At 46.4% G+C, this 19,491-nt stretch overlaps 1 protein-coding gene and 1 pseudogene across 1 annotated transcript in view; one reads left to right on the top strand and one right to left on the bottom strand.

The window, feature by feature from the left end:
• Window positions 1-19,491, top strand: part of LOC124613308 — a 369,764-nt gene that overhangs the window by 68,927 nt on the left and 281,346 nt on the right. The window contains exon 3 of the mRNA XM_047142004.1: window positions 18,184-18,375. Within this exon, the coding sequence (XP_046997960.1) occupies window positions 18,184-18,375 (192 nt within the window). The remainder of the gene's footprint in view (window positions 1-18,183; window positions 18,376-19,491) is intronic.
• LOC124614250 lies at window positions 2,525-2,642 on the bottom strand (annotated as a pseudogene).

Raw genomic sequence — 19,491 nt, 5'->3', positions numbered from 1 at the left:
AAATACGATGTGAAATGTGTTTTCCGACCTCCATCTAAAATTAGAGCACTTTTGTGTTCCGTTAAGGATGATCTTGGACTGCGTAAGGCGGGTGTATATCGTATTCCTTGTAGCTGCAGCATGGCATATATTGATCAAACTATCAGGACCGTGGAGGACAGATGTACTGAGCATAAACGGCACACACGATTACAGCAGCCAAATAAATCTGCTATTGCCGAACATTGCTTGGATACTGGTCACCCCATGTTATATAATAACACCGAGATATTGGCATGCACGTCCAGCTATTGGGACAGTGTCATTAGGGAGGCAGTTGAGATTAAATTAGCGAGCAACCTCGTTAACAGGGATGGAGGTTTCTGTTTAAACTCTGTTTGGAATCCGGCTCTCTCCCTTGTCAAAAAACAGAGGAACAGAGTCAATGCTGCCTCACCTGCGAATTCATAGTCTCACTATCGATAGCTCTGACTTTGGTCATCTTTGGTGGCACTAGTGTTCAGTGTGTGTGTGTGTGTGTGTGTGTTATCTTTCCTGCTTCTCTCCGAGAACCGAGGTATTAAATTTGCATGTACGCCGCCTGTCCGTTGCAGTTTGCCTTGAAAATGGCCTTGAAAATGGCCGAAATATCGGCGGTCGCTGAAAGTGTTACCTGGGTGAATTCCCGGAAGTTATTTGAAAGTTGTATACGCCAGGAGAAACTCAGGTCTCACATTGTTGTCGTGATGTACAATGTCCAACTTTAACACAACTACATGTTCCATTGAGACTTCGACGAACACTGCCCTACTAGATGATGTTGACTTCTGAAGGAGTGGTCAAAAACTGGGATGGTATCTTGCTTGCTGGGCTCTATATTGACCTCAGTGGGAGGTATCATCTTCAGTAGGGCCTTCGATACCTCGTTGCGGATTGCAGCGAGCCATTGCTAGTGTCTGTGGTATGGATTCTCATTGCCAACATAGTGTGGCACCGCGATCTCTGGACGATGCAACGTAATTAGCCTCGATAGCCGAGAGGTGTGTAGCCTACATACGTGATACCACCCGAAACCGTGACTTACCTACTAGCCTGCTTGACTTACCCACTATCCTTCTGAGCTCGCGAGACTGCAAACTTGAGACATGGATTGTTACCCGGCTTCTTCCACAAATTTCTACGATAATCACTCGACGTCATACAGATCCAGCACTAGTGGGTGAATAGAACACGACGCCATTGGTCCAAGTTCCATTGTAGATGTTCTTTTGCCCGCATTCCCTGCACACCACCATGTTTCGGGTGGGAAGGGGGATGGATTGCTTTGTACTGTCCTTAGTAATGGACGCTTATAGGCCATATTGACTATGCGGCGTTTGTGTACGGCTCGTATCGTCACATTGCTCCCAATTGCCGCGGTAAAAAAACTGCTCATTTCTGTTGTACCCTTCTTGCGGTACCTTAAAATCATAATTTACAATTTGCTGCACGCCAGTTCACCGAGCAGCTTCCCATTCTGACAACACTTCTCGCTGTAAAGTGCTAACGCGAGCACCGTCTTAGGTGGACAGGACCCTTCGAGGTACGTATGCTGCCAAGCTGAACCGTGTTCTATACAAGCCTCCATGTCCCATTATCGATTACACCCACAGTGCGCTCTACTGAATTACATCGAGAATGTACATTCACTTTTACGGCCAATACACAGGTGACTGCGCACAGAGATTTCCCGTAGTGAAAAGGATATTGAGAAACAGCTTTCCGATAGAAAAACACAGACTGTACTACTCTTAACAGTTGTATAATACGACTAACGCAGAAAAGTTATAGCAATTCCGTTCTTTAATAAGCTAGAAGACACCCATGCTATCCTGTGGGGCGATTGGTATGGTTGAAACTGAACACACTTCGTACGCCACGGTCGCAGTGTAGACATTTTTTACTGTCCCAAGATGGCTGGTTTCAACAATCTTATGCTGTCATTATCCAATGTAACTTGTTATAAAATTGCAGTGTTACAAGTCCCATGGAATCAGATAATGGCAGCATAGGACTGTTGAAACTGGTTATCTTGGAACAATAAAAGCGTCTATACTGCGATCGCGGCGTACGAAATGTGTTCATTTTAAATGAGAAGAAATTCCTTCCGTCACACGTTACTCCGCCGGAAACACTAAACGGACAAGCTGTAGTTTGTGGAAGGTTTTATGTGGAGCTCTGTGAGAATGAACCGCAAAAGGTAAATTCTAGTAAAGTGCACTTAATTCTTCCCTAGATAAGCACATGGACGCTTGCTTACCTCGTATCGTCCAAAGCTTCCCCCACTAAACTAAAACTTAACTCCTCCCGAACAGGCCATGAGGGCCCAACGGTACCGACCGGCCGCCGTGTCATCCTCATCCACAGGCGTCACTTGATGCGGATACGGAGGGGCATGTGGTCAGCATACCGCTCTCCCGGCCGTATGTCAGTTTCCGAGACAGGAGCCGCTACTTCATTCAATTAGCTCCTCAGTGTGCCTCACGAGGGCTGAGTGCACCCCGCTTGCCAACAGCGCTCGGCAGACCGGATGGTCACCCATGCAAGTGCTATCCCAGCCCGACAGCGCTTAACTTCGGTGATCTGACGGGAACTGGTGTTACCACTGCGGCAAGGCTGTTGGCAACCTTTCCCGACCCCTCCATCGATTGTCTTCTCCGTAGACCACGAACCCTAAAATACGATTTAAAGACAGTGACTTTTAGAGCTGCTTTCCAGGATAAAACAACAGTGCTACAATAAGGTTCAGATACATGGGTTGCCACCTCCTTTATTAACTGAAACCGAAATGAGGAAATTGCGTCTTCAAAATCAACCCTATGTGAGAACAGGTCTCAACTCATTAATAACAGTAGCTATCCCGTAATCTGATTATCACCCTTCGAGCACCATAATATTAACATAAAAATGCACTGTATGTGTTTCCCTATTTCTTCAGTTCAAGTCGTCGCACTTACAAAATGGTTCAAATGGCTCTGAGTACTATGGGACTTAACTTCTACGGTCATCAGTCCCCTAGAACTTAGAACTACTTAAACCTAACTAAGCTAAGGACATCACACACATCCATGCCCGAGGCAGGATTCGAACCTACGACCGTAGCGGTCGTGTTGTTCCAGACTTTAGCGCCTAGAACCGCTCGGCCACCCGGCCGGCCGCACTGTTACAATTTTGGGTTATTTTCTTAAGTGATGTGTAACACAGATCGATGGCAGTACTTGACTTAACGAATGTTTCCGAAGGCAAAGTGAAACTTTTTTAATTAAACGAAATTACGACGTAGTGAACACTTGTTGTCTGTATGAAGACTAGTAGTCTAAGACACCGTTAGACAGTGTCTTACTGCATTCATGTTCAGAAAAAACAGAAAACCTCGAATGACTACAGATAGGAAGTTCATATTCACAGGACATGTACATTAGTAGGTTCTGCAGAAATGATCAGCATTTCAGTCACCTCAGTTTAGCATGTGACCTGTTGCCTACTAAGCACAGGGTCCACCATATTCACTGAAAACTTGTTTTATGCGTGATGATATCTAAATGTATAAGGCGCGAATGGCGTCCTGTGGTATAGCCGGCCATGCTGCAGTCACCTGGTTCCGGAAGTTCGCCTGTGGTGGTTGGCACTGGGTCACGGCGCTGCACCCTTCGTTTCACCACATCCCACACATTTCCGATTCGCGACAAGTCTGATGCTATGGCGGGTCATGGCAAAAGGCTGACATCCTGTGACACCGAGAAGGCACGTGTTCGTTCAGCAGCATATGGTCGCGCATTGCCTTGCTGAAAAATGGTGTCTGCGGTGTTGTTGTGCAGAACGGGTATGGCTATGGGTCGCAGGATGTCATTCACGTAGATAACACTGGTCACAGTGCCCTGGACTCGCACCAGCTGTGATTTGTGGTTGTACTCAATAGCACTCAATATCAAAATGATTTGAGTTGGCATTGTGTGTCTTGTCCGAATACAGTCTGCAGCGAACCAAAATGCGGCCGTCGTTTTCAAACAAACACGTCGTGGATTCGTCTGTGGCCAATGACGTCGATCCATAAGCCACCGCCGTCTGTCATGTTTCGGCACATTCGTCGAAGGTAGGCTGAGACGCGCACGTAACCCGTGCCGTAATAAACGGCGACGGACTGTCACCCCTGATAGTGTACGATGTGTTACACAGTTACACTGTTGCGCAAGAGCCGTGGGAAGGAATGTCGCGCAATGCCGTTCGGATGAGGTGTATATCTCCTCTGAGCACCTCGTCGTGTTGTACGGCCTTCCGTGAACCAGTCTGCACACACCCACTGTATTGCCGAAATACTTCGGTCTGCACAAGCAACAATTTGTCGGTTCGATGCATCATATTTTCTCATGCCAATAATGGGCCGTCCTTCAAACTCACTGATTTGACGGTAACGTTCGCACATACGTGCGAAAGCAAAGAGAGCTCCACTCCAAGTTTAAACGCAGCCAAAACCTCTCAGACAAACAGAAGCTAAACGATGTCAAAGTTAGCGTGAGGAGGGCTATGCGTGAAGCGTTCAGTGAATTCGAAAGTAAAATTCTATGTACCGACTTGACAGAAAATCCTAGGAAGTTCTGGTCTTACGTTAAATCAGTAAGTGGCTCGAAACAGCATATCCAGACACTACGGGATGATGATGGCATTGAAACAGAGGATGACACGCGTAAAGCTGAAATACTAAACACCTTTTTCCAAAGCTGTTTCACAGAGGAAGACCGCACTGCAGTTCCTTCTCTAAATCCTCGCACAAACGAAAAAATGGCTGACATCGAAATAAGTGTCCAAGGAATAGAAAAGCAACTGGAATCACTCAATAGAGGAAAGTCCACTGGACCTGACGGGATACCAATTCGATTCTACACAGGGTACGCGAAAGAACTTGCCCCCCTTCTAACAGCCGTGTACCAGAAGTCTCTAGAGGAACGGAGGGTTCCAAATGATTGGAAAAGAGCACAGATAGTCCCAGTCTTCAAGAAGGGTCGTCGAGCAGATGCGCAAAACTATAGACCTATATCTCTGACGTCGATCTCTTGTAGAATTTTAGAACATGTTTTTTGCTCGAGTATCATGTCGTTTTTGGAAACCCAGAATCTACTATGTAGGAATCAACATGGATTCCGGAAACAGCGATCGTGTGAGACCCAACTCGCTTTATTTGTTCATGAGACCCAGAAAATATTAGATACAGGCTCCCAGGTAGATGCTATTTTTCTTGACTTCCGGAAGGCGTTCGATACAGTTCCGCACTGTCGCCTGATAACCAAAGTAAGAGCCTACGGAATATCAGACCAGCTGTGTGGCTGGATTGAAGAGTTTTTAGCAAACAGAACACAGCATGTTGTTATCAATGGAGAGACGTCTACAGACATTAAAGTAACCTCTGGCGTGCCACAGGGGAGTGTTATGGGACCATTACTTTTCGCAATATATATAAATGACCTAGTAGATAGTGTCGGAAGTCCCATGCGGCTTTTCGCGGATGATGCTGTAGTATACAGAGAAGTTGCAGCATTAGAAAATTGTAGCGAAATGCAGGAAGATCTGCAGCGGATAGGCACTTGGTGCAGGGAGTGGCAACTGACCCTTAACATAGACAAATGTAATGTATTGCGAATACATAGAAAGAAGGATCCTTTATTGTATGATTATATGATAGCGCAACAAACACTGGTAGCAGTTACTTCTGTAAAATATCTGGGAGTATGCGTGCGGAACGATTTGAAGTGGAATGATCATATAAAATTAATTGTTGGTAAGGCGGGTACCAGGTTGAGATTCATTGGGAGAGTGCTTAGAAAATGTAGTCCATCAACAAAGGAGGTGGCTTACAAAACACTCGTTCGACCTATACTTGAGTATTGCTCATCAGGGTGGGATCCGTACCAGATCGGTTTGACGGAGGAGATAGAGAAGATCCAAAGAAGAGCGGCGCGTTTCGTCACAGGGTTATTTGGTAACCGTGATAGCGTTACGGAAATGTTTAATAAACTCAAGTGGCAGACTCTGCAAGAGAGGCGCTCTGCATCGCGGTGTAGCTTGCTCGCCAGGTTTCGAGAGGGTGCGTTTCTGGATGAGGTATCGAATATATTGCTTCCCCCTACTTATACCTCCCGAGGAGATCACGAATGTAAAATTAGAGAGATTAGAGCGCGCACGGAGGCTTTCAGACAGTCTTTCTTCCCGCGAACCATACGCGACTGGAACAGGAAAGGGAGGTAGTGACAGTGGCACGTAAAGTGCCCTCCGCCACACACCGTTGGGTGGCTTGCGGCGTATAAATGTAGACGTAGATGTAGATACGTCTGCGAGGCATCCTGCACGTCTGCGCAAGTCACACTAATCCATTACCTTCGGTTTATAGCGACGACCATAGCCGCAGGCACACCTTACCGGTTATTACGAGGGGCGTTGAAAAGTTCGTGCAAAAATAAAAACTGCTTACATGTTTGGGGTAAACCTTTTTTATTTTTCGACATAGTCTCCTTTTAGACCTATACCACTTCGTCCAACGCTGTTCTAATTTGTTGATCCCTTCCCAATAATAGGAATTGTCCAAGTCTGCAAAATAGCCATTAGTTGCTGCAATCACCTCCTCGTTTGAATAAAATCTTTGTCTCACCAGCCATTTCTTCAAATTGGGGAACAAACAGTAGTCCGAGGGAACCAAGTCTGGAGAATAGGGGGGGATGTGAAACGAACTGGAATCCCATTTCCATTAATTTTGTGACCACAACTGCTGAGGTGTATACTGGTGCAGAGTTGTGATGGAAAGGACTTTTTTGTAGTCCTATCGCCGTCGTTTTTCTTGGAGCTCTGTTTTCAAACGGTCCAATAACGATGAATAGTATGCACCTGTAATAGTTTTACCGTTCTCCAGATAGTCGGTGAGAATTATCCCTTGCCGGCCGCAGTGGCCGAGCAGTTCTAGGCGCTTCAGTCTGGAACCGCGTGACCGCTACGATCGCAGGTTCGAATCCTGCCTCAGGCACGGATGTGTGTGATGTCTTTAGGTTAGTTAAGTTTAAGTAGGTCTAAGTTCTAGGGGACTGATGACCTCAGATGTTAAGTCCCATAGTGCTCAGAGCCATTTGAACCCTTGCGAATCCCAAAAGAGAGTCGCCATAACCTTTCCAGCCGAAGAAATGATTTTCGCCTTTTTTGGTGCAGATTCTCCCTTGGTAACCCATTGTTTAGATTGTTGTTTGGTCTCAGGAGTGTAGTAGTGTATTCATGTTTCATCCACAGTGACGAAACGACGTTTAAAGTCCTGTGCATTCTCCCTGAACAGCTGCAAACCATCCTTGCAACACTTCACACGATTCCGTTTCTGGCCAAGTGTGAGCAATCGCGGAACCCATCTTGCGGATAGCTTTCTCATGTCCAAATGTTTATGCAAAATATTACGTACCCGTTCATTCGAGATGCCCACAGCACTACCAACCTGACACACCTTAACTCTTGTGTCATCCATCGCCATATCATGGATTTTATCAATGATTTCTGGAGTCGTAACCTCCACAGGCGTCCAGAACGTTCAGCATCCCCTGTGCCAATATGGCCATTCCAAAAATTTTGAAACCACTTATAAACTGTTCTAATCGAAGGTGGAGAGTCACTGTAATGTTTATCAAGCTTGTCTTTAGTCTCTTGAGGTAATGATTAATCACAACACAAAATTCTTTTTCATCCATTTTTGGACAATCACTTGACTTCCTTGATTTACACGCGTGCCAAACACAAGGAAATAGACCAATATGGCTGAAACTTAGTGTGCGTACTTTGCAAAGATGCTACTAACTAAACATGACCTCGATACGCGCCGGTGGTGGCATCTTTCAGACTTTGCATGGACTTTTGAAAAACCCCTCCTAAGTGTTGCGCCACGATATCGATGTAGACCTTGAACCGGTGGGCCGACATGGTTCAAATGCTAATCATTTCTGCAGAAGATACTGGCATAGATGTCCTGTGAAACTGAACGTTCTGTCTCTAGTCGTTCAAGGTGTTCTGCTTTTTCTGAACATGAATGTATTTTCCGCTTGCTCGAGCAGAGCGCCTTTTTTGACTGGTCGGCTACGTCCGCCGATCATCGTAACATTAAACTGATTCCTTTGTCAGTCTACGAAGATCAATTTTAAGAAATGAATTTTAATAATATAGACATCAGTATGTGTAATGTCTTCAACATTATCAGATTAGTTTCTTAATAATTTAAACACTAAACATTAGTACTAGAAGAAATGTCTTTGGCGGCAAAATTGATAAGGTACTCCTTGCCACCTGTCGGCCCCCAAGGATAACTCAGCCTATTCCCATTCCTTTCCCACACTCTTGCCGGCCGCGGTGGCCGTGCGGTTCTGGCGCTGCAATCCGGAACCGCGGGACCGCTACGGTCGCAGGTTCGAATCCTGCCTCGGACATGGATGTGTGTGATGTCCTTAGGTTAGTTAGGTTTGAGTAGTTCTAAGTTCTAGGGGACTTATGACCTAAGATGTTGAGTCCCATAGTGCTCAGAGCCATTTGAACCATTTTTTGAACCCACACTTTTGATCCATATGGCATGTCCAGCTGTCACTTCTGTAGTCGGTAACCAACAGCAGTTGGAAGAAAATATGGAAACACCGCAATAAATGCATCGCCTGCGCAACGTTCTCAATACGTTCCAAGTGTTAATCGTGGTCAGAAGAGTGTTCAGTATAGTTCTGAGAGCATCATGTCGCAACCAAGCGAGTTCGAACCGCGGGCAAATTGCTAGTGATCGTATGGTGGACGCTTCCGTAACCAAGGGAGCCGAAGTGTTTTGTGTATCAAGAGGCACCGCATCTAAGATGTAAGGCAGAAAAACATCAGGCACTAAGTCACAACGCGGACGAAAGTGTGTGCTGATTGACCATGATAGACGGTCATTGAAGAGGACGAAAAATAAAAGGGCAGCAGCTGGAAAAGAACTGAATGTCTCAATAGTGAACCATGACAGCACCAAAACAATACGAAAGCAGGTCCATACGCAGGGAACTGCAGGGCTCGCTGGAATTCCAAACCGACTCTTTAGTGATGCAAATGCCCGTGACAGGGAAACGTGGTGTCGAGCCATAAAACCTGCACTTTGGAGTAACGAAAGAATATCAGTTGGTTGTATGAGTCTTGTTTCACACCGTTTCGAACTTCTGGCCGAGTCTGCGGAGCAAGAGTGAAACATTTCGTGGCCTCAGTGTTGCTTTCGGCAGCCATATCGAAGTACTCCATGGACACCATAGTTACTCTGCACGGTCGACTGGCAAGCATCGTCTGACCATTTTGGCTGGCCAGGTCCATCTCGTGACACAACATTTGCTGAGTTCCACTCTTCATACGGCTCACACCGCCAAGCACTGGTTTTGTGAGCACGACTTTGAACTGTTGCATCTCTCCTGGCCACCGCGGTCGCCAGATCTCAATATAATTGAGCTGTTGTAGTCTACTTTGGAGAGGAGGGTGCGTGATTCCTATCTACCACGGTCATTGTTACCTGCACTTCCCATTATTTTACAAGAAGAATAGGCTCTGAGCACTATGGGACTTAACTTCTGAGGTCATTAGTCCCCTAGAACTTAGAACTACTTAAACCTAACTAACCTAAGGACATCACATACATCCATGCCCGAGGCAGGATTCGAACCTGCGACCGTAGCGGTCACACGGTTCCAAACTGAAGCGCTTAGAACCGCACGGCCACACCAAGAAGAATAGAATGAGATTCCCTGTATTTATCCATTCCTAGACGACTGGAATATGTTTCGACTGTCAACGGGTATCCTATACTGCATCAGGCATGGTAGTGTTTGTGTACTTGGCGTTTTCATATTGAAACCTGGTACTCAAGGGAAGGCAGGATTCGGTTACAGTTGTGGACGGGGCCGTAACCAGACGCTATTGGTTGCCTTTTACAGTTACTTTAAACCAGTAATTCCAGACTCAACAGTAAATAAAAAATACCAAACGTTGTTAATGAAGGAATAAAGAACTGTGTAAATAATAGCGTTTTCAGTGAGTTATTCAGCAAATTACCATTACAGATACAGCAGATAATGTTTTAAAAGCAAGCCACTGTGATCTGGGCAGAAGGCCTTACACGCCAGGAATGGCAATAAATTAAGAATTGTTTAAAACTCGCTGCAACTTACAAATTACAGGTATTGAAATATTAAAGGCAAGTCCCCACAAACACAGCAGAAGGCATCAGACGCCAGGAATGGTAGTAAATAACGTTCTAAAGGCTTACTGCTAAAATACAAATACCAAATTAGAATCTTAAGGCAAGTGACCACAATCACAGCTCAAGGCCTTACACGCCAGGAACGGCAATAATATAAAAATTTTATAGACCTGCTGTAAAACAGCAAATACAGTAGCAAAGGTTAATTAAAAAACAAGCAACTGATCACCAAACGGATGAAATAAGATGATGGTAAACTTTGTAACACAACCCTTAACATCTACTGAACACTACACTGCTAGATTTATTCTAGAATGCGACCGGAACTATTAACTAGACACATATAACCCTTAATGTAGCCATTAGAAGGTATTGTAATAAATAATACAATAATAAAATACAAGGACCAGTACATAAGTTCCTCAAAGGGTCCTCAGGCAGATGATACCCGCAGAGGGCGTGGGCTGAAGGAGCGTTACACTGTACTACCGGCCATCAGACCTCCTTTTAGAACACACATGTCTTACAAGAACCAAGGGGTCACAGACGGTGCTCCACGAATGGAACTCTGAGAAGGTCCGGCAGTAAGCACTTTCGCAAGCGATGAGACAGGCAGCCAAGAGTTGCATTCACTTCACAAGATGGAAACTCACACTAGTGGCAGTCTAACGAATTACAAATGATAATCTTGCTGAAGCTACTTGACGTCCGATAAACCAAATGTAACGATGGAACAATACGCCAAAGCCGGAGCCGGCGGTCTGCACTACGTCACCAGAATACTGTGTTTAGAGCTCCGGGAACGAGAAAGGAACCACGCACTCATCTTAAAGCTTCCTCGATCCGGTTTACGACGAGATTGTGCACCCTCGTGACCACAGCCCTTCCATCCGGCAGTCCATGCGTGCCACTAGCGGTCCCGTCATGTTCTAGCACCGGGCGGACCTGGCTCCTCCTGAGTCCCCAACCGAACTGGCCCACTCACACGACCCGGAAAAACAACGACGTCGCACCAAAGGTAGAGCAACAGTTACTACATATCGATAACTACCGCTGCTGCACTAGCGGACAGGCAACGCGAGTGGCGCCAGTCAACACGAGAAGAAGACAAACAACCGCAATCATGCCAACTAAACGATACGGTCTGGCCTCCAACACAGGGCAGAAATCTATGAACAGCACCAACGCGAGCTGCAGCACGGCTCACATATTTTTGTCCAAACCATGTATCTTTCTACCGGCTCTCATAGCTACACTAGCGTTTGCAGTTGCATAGAATGTAATTCACTGACGCAAAAAAATCGCTTACAATGCGCGACATAGACGATAGTTGGTACACGTGTTTCTACATCTGAAAGATCATATCTGTTCAGAATTTCCGCAAGTCGCGTAAGAGTGGCGCTAGCTGGTTTGCTTTCAACAGACGCTATTAACGGTCATGAGCATTAGTTAGGTTTCAGATTGGACAGCCGGCCGGTGTGGACGAGCGGTTCTAGACGCTTCAGTCCTGAACCGCGCTGCTGCTACGGTCGCAGGTTCGAATTCTGCCTCGGGCATGGCTGTGTGTGATGTCCTTAGGTTAGTTAGGTTTAAGTAGTTCTATGTTCTAGGGGACTGATGACCTCAGATGTTAAGTCCCATAGTGCTCGGGGCCATTTGAACCATCTTTGACATTAGACATGGTGACCAGATGTTAGTCAAGAACGCCTTTAAGGCGATAAAACCGTCGTTGTTCGAAGAGATTTCTGGATTGCAGCTGGTCGTTGTAAACTTCATTCCACGATATTTCGGCTGGACAACGGCCAGCCATCTTCAGGTGAGCCGAACGAGGACTGACGAAGACGTCCCTGAAGGAGGCGGGTTGGCAGCGGCTTAGTATGCCGCTCTTCAGTCTACAGAATTTATTTTCAAAAGATGAAGATAATAAACAATAAAAACAGGCGATAAAATCGGAGAACAAAGGGATGATGATGCTAATAAAATACATATGAAGCAGACAGGTAAAATAATAGACAATTTAACATCCTGGTTTCTGTTTGCAAGAGGCATAAAATTCACACCCAGCGACTGCATGATTTCTGTTCGCAACACTTTGGAAAGACGAACAACACAGAACATTCACTTGAACACTGCTCTAAAAATTTGGCGAAAGTATGACATACCACAGCCGAGGGCAGATGGGAGGGGGGGGGGGGAAATCTGGACAGATGATGGGAAAGAAAAAGGGGGGGAGGAGAGGTTTATCGAAGGGGAAGGGGGGAAAGGAGCCGATGGAGGACGAGGACCCATAAGGGGAGGGGTGCTGGGCAGATGTGACAGGGAGTGGGGAAAGGCAGAGGAGGGGAATACAAAAGAACTTGGGAGGAGGGGAGAAGGGAGGCAGGGAGAGGTTAGATGGGGAGAAAAAAGGATGGAAGGGGGGGGGGGGAAGAGGGAGCCTAGGGAAAGGACGGAGGAAAGGAGGGGGGGTGAGGATCAGAATTGATTGGAGGGATAAATGGGGGGAGAGAGGGCATCATCCAGGAAAGGGAGTTGATGGAAGCCAATGTGTGAGAGGAGATGAAGGGTGTAGAGATGGAAGGTAGGGGCGACACTACAGTGAAGGCGTGGCAGAGAGCGATGAGAGGGGCAACCGGGGGGTGAGGGGGATCAAGGCGGCGGGAGATCTAGAGTATGCGGATATGTTCGAGGAATAGGAGGAGATGGGGGAAAGGAATGAGGTCATAGAGGATCCGCGTGAGGGACGGGAGGCGTATACGGAAGGCGAGGTGGAGGGCATGGCGCTCGAGTATCTGAAAGGACTTATAGAATTTGGGTGGAGGGGGGGGATATCCAGACGGGACTGGCATAACAGAGGATAGGACGGAGACGAAGACGTTCTCCGCTCCGTCTTATATAGTGCGCTGATAGTACTGCCGCGTATGCGTTGAAGTTATGGAGACAGTAGGACCACACCGCCCAGCGGCAGCGCCCTCGCTGGTGGAACTCTAAGATTAACCTGCCGTCGGTATTGTCGCTGGCCGCAGCTGTCGAAGTCTTCTGGCGTCTTCGTCTCGAGCAAATTTCGATGACGGGATTCCACACGATATTCAGTTGGTAACCACTGTGACGGTTCATTAGATTTTCTGCAATGGGTATTTAAACGGATTCTTTGATAATGGAGTCACAGAAGGTTGTTACTGTGGCCAAAATCGAAGTTTGGTCATACTCCATTGAATGTCCGTTGGAAATATGAGGGTGTTTTTTAAGTAAGTACCGTTTTGAAATTAATAAAAGACGTGCTAAGATACCTCAATAATTTTGTTTTTACATGAAAGCCTGTACCTTAATCTACTTTCCTACATAATTTCCGTCAACACTGAGGCACTTGTCATAACGTTGTACCAGTTTTTGAATACCCTCCTCATAGAAGTTTGCGCCTGACTTGTTAACTACTGCATCACCACTGTTTTGACTTCGTCATCGTCTTGAGGACGCTGGCCGCCCAGGTGTTTCTTCAAGTGCAGGAACAGATGGTAGTCACTGGGCGCAAGATCGGGGCTGTACGTAGAGTTTCCCATCGAAAAGATGTGATGACTTCTTTGGTCTGATTCGACACATGTGGACGGCCATTGTCTTGCAGCAAAACGATGCCCTTGCTCAACTTCCATGGACTGTTGCTTTGATTCTGGTGTGACGTAGGCCACCCATGTTTCATCGCCCGTAACAATTTGGCTTAAGAAACCGTCACCGTCGTTGCGGTACCGCTCAAGGAAAGTCAATGCGCTGTCTAAACGTTTGGTTTTGTGCACATACGTCAACATTTTCGGTACCCAACGTGCGCACAATTTTCGGTAATTCAAGTGCTCTGCCACAATGACATACAAAACACTACGAGAAACATTCGGAAAGTCATCCCGAAAGGAGGAAATCGTAAGGCGTCTGTTTTCTCTCACCTTAGTCCACTTCCTGTACCAAACTTTTATTAACGACCGAAGGACGCCCACTCCGTTGTTCATCATGCACATTTATGCGGCCATCTTTAAATGCTCTCACCCACTTTCTTACCATTCCATCACTCATAATGTTTTCTCCGTAAACTGCACAGATCTCACGATGAATATCGATCGCTTTTAGGCCTTTAGCACTAAGAAATCTTATAACAGCCCGTACTTCACAGTCGGCGGGACTTACGATTATCGGAGACATCTTAAACACTCACTACACAACGTAAACAAGGAAGAACTAGACTGTAATGGCGTCAGTGCTTAGATTGAGGTACAGGCGTTCATGTAAAAATAAAATTATTGAGATATCTTAGCACTTTTTTTAAAATTTCAAAACGGTACTTACTTAAAAAGCACGCCTCATACAATGTTCCGCAACTGCAGACTTACTAGGTTGAAGTAGGCGAGTGCAACGTTGATGTTCCGTACAACGCTCTTCCACTGTACGCGTCGTCCGCCTATATAGGCGATACCACATTGACACGATATTTTACAAATTCCCGCCTTCCGCAGTAACAAATCATCCCTCACCGATCCCAGCAGATCCGAAATCTTAGAAGGTGGACGAAAAATCAATTTCACATGAAGTTGATAATGTAATGAATACTCGACCCAGCAAATTAACAGGGCCTTCTTAACGAAAGTCAGGAATAAAGAGGAGAACGCGGCCAGCGACAATACCGACGGCAGGTGAGTCTTGCAGTTCCACCAGCGAGGGCGCTGCCGCTGGGCGGTGTGGTCCTTCTGTCTGCGCGACTTCAACGCATGCGCGGCAGTATCATCAGCGCACTATATAAGACGGAGGGGAGAACATCTTCGTCAGTCCCCCTACCCTCCATCTCTACACCCTACATCTCCTTTCCCAAGGTGGCTTCCATCAACTCCCCCTCCCAGATGATGCCCTCTCTCCCTCCATTTATCCCTCCTATCAACTCTGATCCTCACTCCCCCTCCTTTCCTCTGTCCTTTTCCCGGGCTCCCTCTCCCTCCCCATTCCATCCTCTTTCTTCCCCACCTTCCCTCCCTTTGCCCCCTTCTCTCCCCCGCGTCCTTTTCCATTTCCCTCCTCTGCCTCCTCTCATTCCCTCTCGCATCTGCCCTTCTCCCCCTTTATTAGTCCTCTCCCTCCTTGGTTCCCCCCTTTTCGTTTTTTCCTCTCCTCCCTCCTTGTTTTTCCCCCTCCTGCAGGTCCCCCCCCCCCCCCATCTGCCTTTGGCTCGGGAGTGTCGTCTTTGTGCTGCCACTTTCGTGCAGTGTTCTACAGTGAGTGTTCCGTGTTGTGTTTTTTGGGACTTGTTGCGAACGGCCATCATACTGTCGCTGGGTGTGCCTTTTATCTCTTGCGAACCGACACCAGACTGTCGCCATGTTTTTTAATTGTGTGTCTACTATGTTACTTGTCTGATTCCTGTGTATTTTATCTACATTGCCAACCCCTTTTGCTTTCTGTTTTAACTTTCCGCAATTTTACGCCATTTTACACTTTAAATCACCATTTTATCGCCTGTTTTTCCTTGTTTCTTTCTTCTTCCTTTATTTAAAAAAAGTCTGTAGGCTGTAGAGGAGCGTAGTAAGCTGCTGGCAGCCCGCCCCCTTCGAGGGGAATTGAAAATCAATAAAGAAAAAAAAAGTCTTCGTCAGTCGTCGTTCGGCTTACCTGAAGATGGCTGGCTGTTGTCCAGCCGAAATATCGTGGAATGAAGTTTACGACGCCCAGCTGCAATCCCGAAATCTTTTCGAACAGGTGATTCGCCGGGAAAATTTTTAATTTTACAAACAAACAAGCAAAAAAAAACCGTCATTTTCAGCAACTCACTGAGTTTGGACGAAGTCGCGTAACATGGTACGCTAAGCTGGATGTTCCTTCTATGACATTGCAGAAAGACTTGGAAGACTTGGCAGGACTGTAGCCACTGTACATCATTGCTGGCAGCGGCGGTCACGCAAGTGTTTGGTCGCAAGAAGACCGGGCTCTGGGCGGACGCGTCGTACTAGCGAGAACGGAGACCATCGTGTGTTCGGCGTACGGCTCTGGTGCGTCGTACTGCATCTGCAGGAGCAATATGAGCAGCAGTTGGCACCACCGTGACACAACGAACTGTTACAAATCGGTTACTTCGAGGACACTTGCGAGCCAGACGCCGTGTAGCGTGCATTCCACAGGCACCAAACCACCACCGTTTTCGGCTTTAGAGGAGTCAAGCGAGAGCTCATTGCAGGTCAGGATGCAGGTGTGTTGTGTATGTTGATGAAAGCTGGTGCCAGTAATGGCCGTGTGTTGATTAGAAGGAAGCCAGTTGGGGGCCGACAACCAACCTGTCTGAGTGCTAGACACACTGGATGTGCACCTGCACGTATGGTGTGGGGTGCGAGTTCGTGTGACAGCAGGAGCACTCAGTTATTCAAAAACAGTCTTAATCGCATTTATTATCATTATATCGCCAACCGGTTTCAACCCGACGTAGGGGTCATCTTCTGGGCGTTTATACCAGATTAGTTTCCTGCCGTTATGTAGACAGGAGTGACACCACCAGCAGTTGACCAATGGTGTAAACGCCCAGAAGATGACCCCTACGTCGGGTTGAAACCGGTTCGCGGTATAATAATAATAAATGTGATTAAAACTGTTTCTGAATAATTGATTAATCATGCTAATCGCTGCTTCATGTCCTCAACCATGTTGTCCAAGAAGCAGGAGCACTCTCGTGGTTATCCCACACTCCCTGACTGCAAACTTGTACGTCAGTCTGGTGATTCGACGTGTTGTGTTGCCATTCATAAACAGCATTCCAGAGGGTGATTTCCAACAGGATAACGCTCGCCCACATACCGCTGCTGTAACCCAAAATGCTCTGTCGACATGTTGCTTTGGCCTGCTAGAACTGTCTCCAATCTAGCACACATTGGAGACCATGGGACGACAACTCCAGCATCATCCACAACGAGCATTAGCTCTCCCTAAATTTCTGACCAAGTGCAACAGGCATGGAACTCCATCCCACAGCCTGACATTCGGCACCTGTACAATACAACAGTCAACATTCTTTCAGTTACACCGGTTATTAACCATTTCTGCGTCTGCGATTCCAAATGGGATCATTAAGTATTCCTGGCTTTTTTGAGTTTCCCAATGCTTCAATGATACCGATTGGTATCGCTTCACGTAGTTCCAAGTTTGGCCAACTGATCACAGTGGCGTTTGCTTTCGTGACTCGCCGTTCGTTTGAAGTGCAGAACAGAGAAATGTCGTGAGTTGTGCTACTGCATTTGTGAGTGAACAATAACTGTTGTGTTTAGTTTTATTCTGTGTATAGTGAAATTCTTGGTTATTGAACCAACTTTACGTAGTTCTTCAAGGGCAAGGGAAAGAAATACGGTAAGTTTACAATACAGTTATGTATGCATTTTTTGAGTAATTATTTTGTAATTTCTAATGATGCCATTTGGAATCATTATTTTATTTATTAACAATAGCTTCAAAAGAACTTTTGCAATGGATATGGCATATGTGCGACATATACAATAAATATTCATCACAAAAAACTTTTCCCCAACATTTTTTTCTAAATGTGACTCACAAAGGGTTTATGTACCAGCGTTTCACATTTGCAATGACTTATCTCGCTGTTACATTAACCTGTGATCTTGCAACGTTAATCACCTAGATATGTTTTCTAAACAAATATACAGGGTGTTACAAAAAGGTACGGCCAAACTTTCAGGAAACATTCCTCACACACAAATAAAGAAAAGATGTTATGTGGACATGTGTCCGGAAACGCTTAATTTCCCTGTAGTCCCGGAATTTCATTGCTCTACAATTACAATTTTTTGGTGTTGCGTCTTTTTTCGGTCAGTGTACATGATGGCCCGCAGAGTGTCAGAAAGGCCACCAAGTGTTTTGTAGAGTTTCGGAGTGTGAGACGGGTGGCTGAGCGGCTGGGGCGGCGTCGGCTGTTCCAGACCCTGAGCTGGAGGACCTGGAGACGCCGCCGCGCTACCGGCCGGACAGCCTGGAGGCGCTGTGCAAGGCCACGCGCTTCACCGAGGACGAGCTGAAGCGCATCTACCGCGGCTTCAAGGCCGAGTGCCCCACCGGCGTCGTGCGCGAGGACACCTTCAAGGGCATCTACTCGCGCTTCTTCCCACAGGGCGGTGAGTCCACACCTCTACCCTCACACTCTGCAAAGCGCTGCACGCTGCGTGGATGCCGAAATTACCTGCTCCTTGTCGGATACGATCAGCATGTGGGGCGAGGGAAACTGAGTGTCTGTATGCTTCCTCTCTTACGTCTGCGCGAGACGTATGACGTAGGCAGTAGAAATTCCTCATGTGTCAGCTCTTTAAATTTGTCCAACACGTTTAAACGCTTTCAGTCACTTATACTTTCACGGAATAATAAGAAGTCAGAATTTTCAGACCGTAGATGGCTCGACAGTTTCCTGTTAAATGCTTAAAGAAAATAGTAAGCTCTGGTGTGGCGTTAGCACACTCTAACCTTGTATACCAGTAACACAACCAGTTTGTAGTTCCAACACTTCTTTACTGATTACACACACACATGAATTCGTCAGCAGTAATAATGAATTAACAACATTTGCATATCAAGGCCCTATCCACAATTAGTATTTAAAAATGCAAAAAAATGAGTATAAAGAATTGTAGAGCACAGAAACAGCTTCATCTACATGTGTTGTTGTGGTCTTCAGTCCTGAGACTGGTTCGATGCAGCTCTCCATGCTACTCTATCCTGTGCAAGCTTCTTCGTCTCCCAGTACCTACTGCAGCCTACATCCATCTGAATCTGCTTAGTGTATTCATCTCTTGGTCTTCCTCTACGATTTTTACCCTCCACGCTGCCCTCTAATACTAAATTGGTGATCTCTCGATGTCTCAGAACATGTCCAACCAACCGATCCTTTCTTCTACTCAAGTTGTGCCACAAGCTCCTCTTCCCCCAATTCTATTCAATACCTCCTCATTAGTTATAGGTTAAACACTGGACTCGCATTCGGGAGGACGACGGTTCAATCCCGCGTCCGGCCATCCTGATTTACGTTTTCCGTGATTTCCCTAAATCACTCCAGGCAAATGCCGGGATGGTTCCTTTCAAAGGGCACAGCCAACTTCCTTCCCCGTCCTTTCCTAATCCGATGAGACCGATGACCTCGCTGTCTGGTCTCCTTCCCCAAAACCAACCAACCATTAGTTATATGATCTACCCATCTTATCTTCAGCATTCTTCTGTAGCACCACATTTCGAAAGCTTCT

The sequence above is a fragment of the Schistocerca americana genome, chromosome 4, assembly GCF_021461395.2.
Source record: "Schistocerca americana isolate TAMUIC-IGC-003095 chromosome 4, iqSchAmer2.1, whole genome shotgun sequence".
Classification (NCBI taxonomy): domain Eukaryota; kingdom Metazoa; phylum Arthropoda; class Insecta; order Orthoptera; family Acrididae; genus Schistocerca; species Schistocerca americana.
This window is presented reverse-complemented; position numbering and strand designations above follow the sequence as displayed.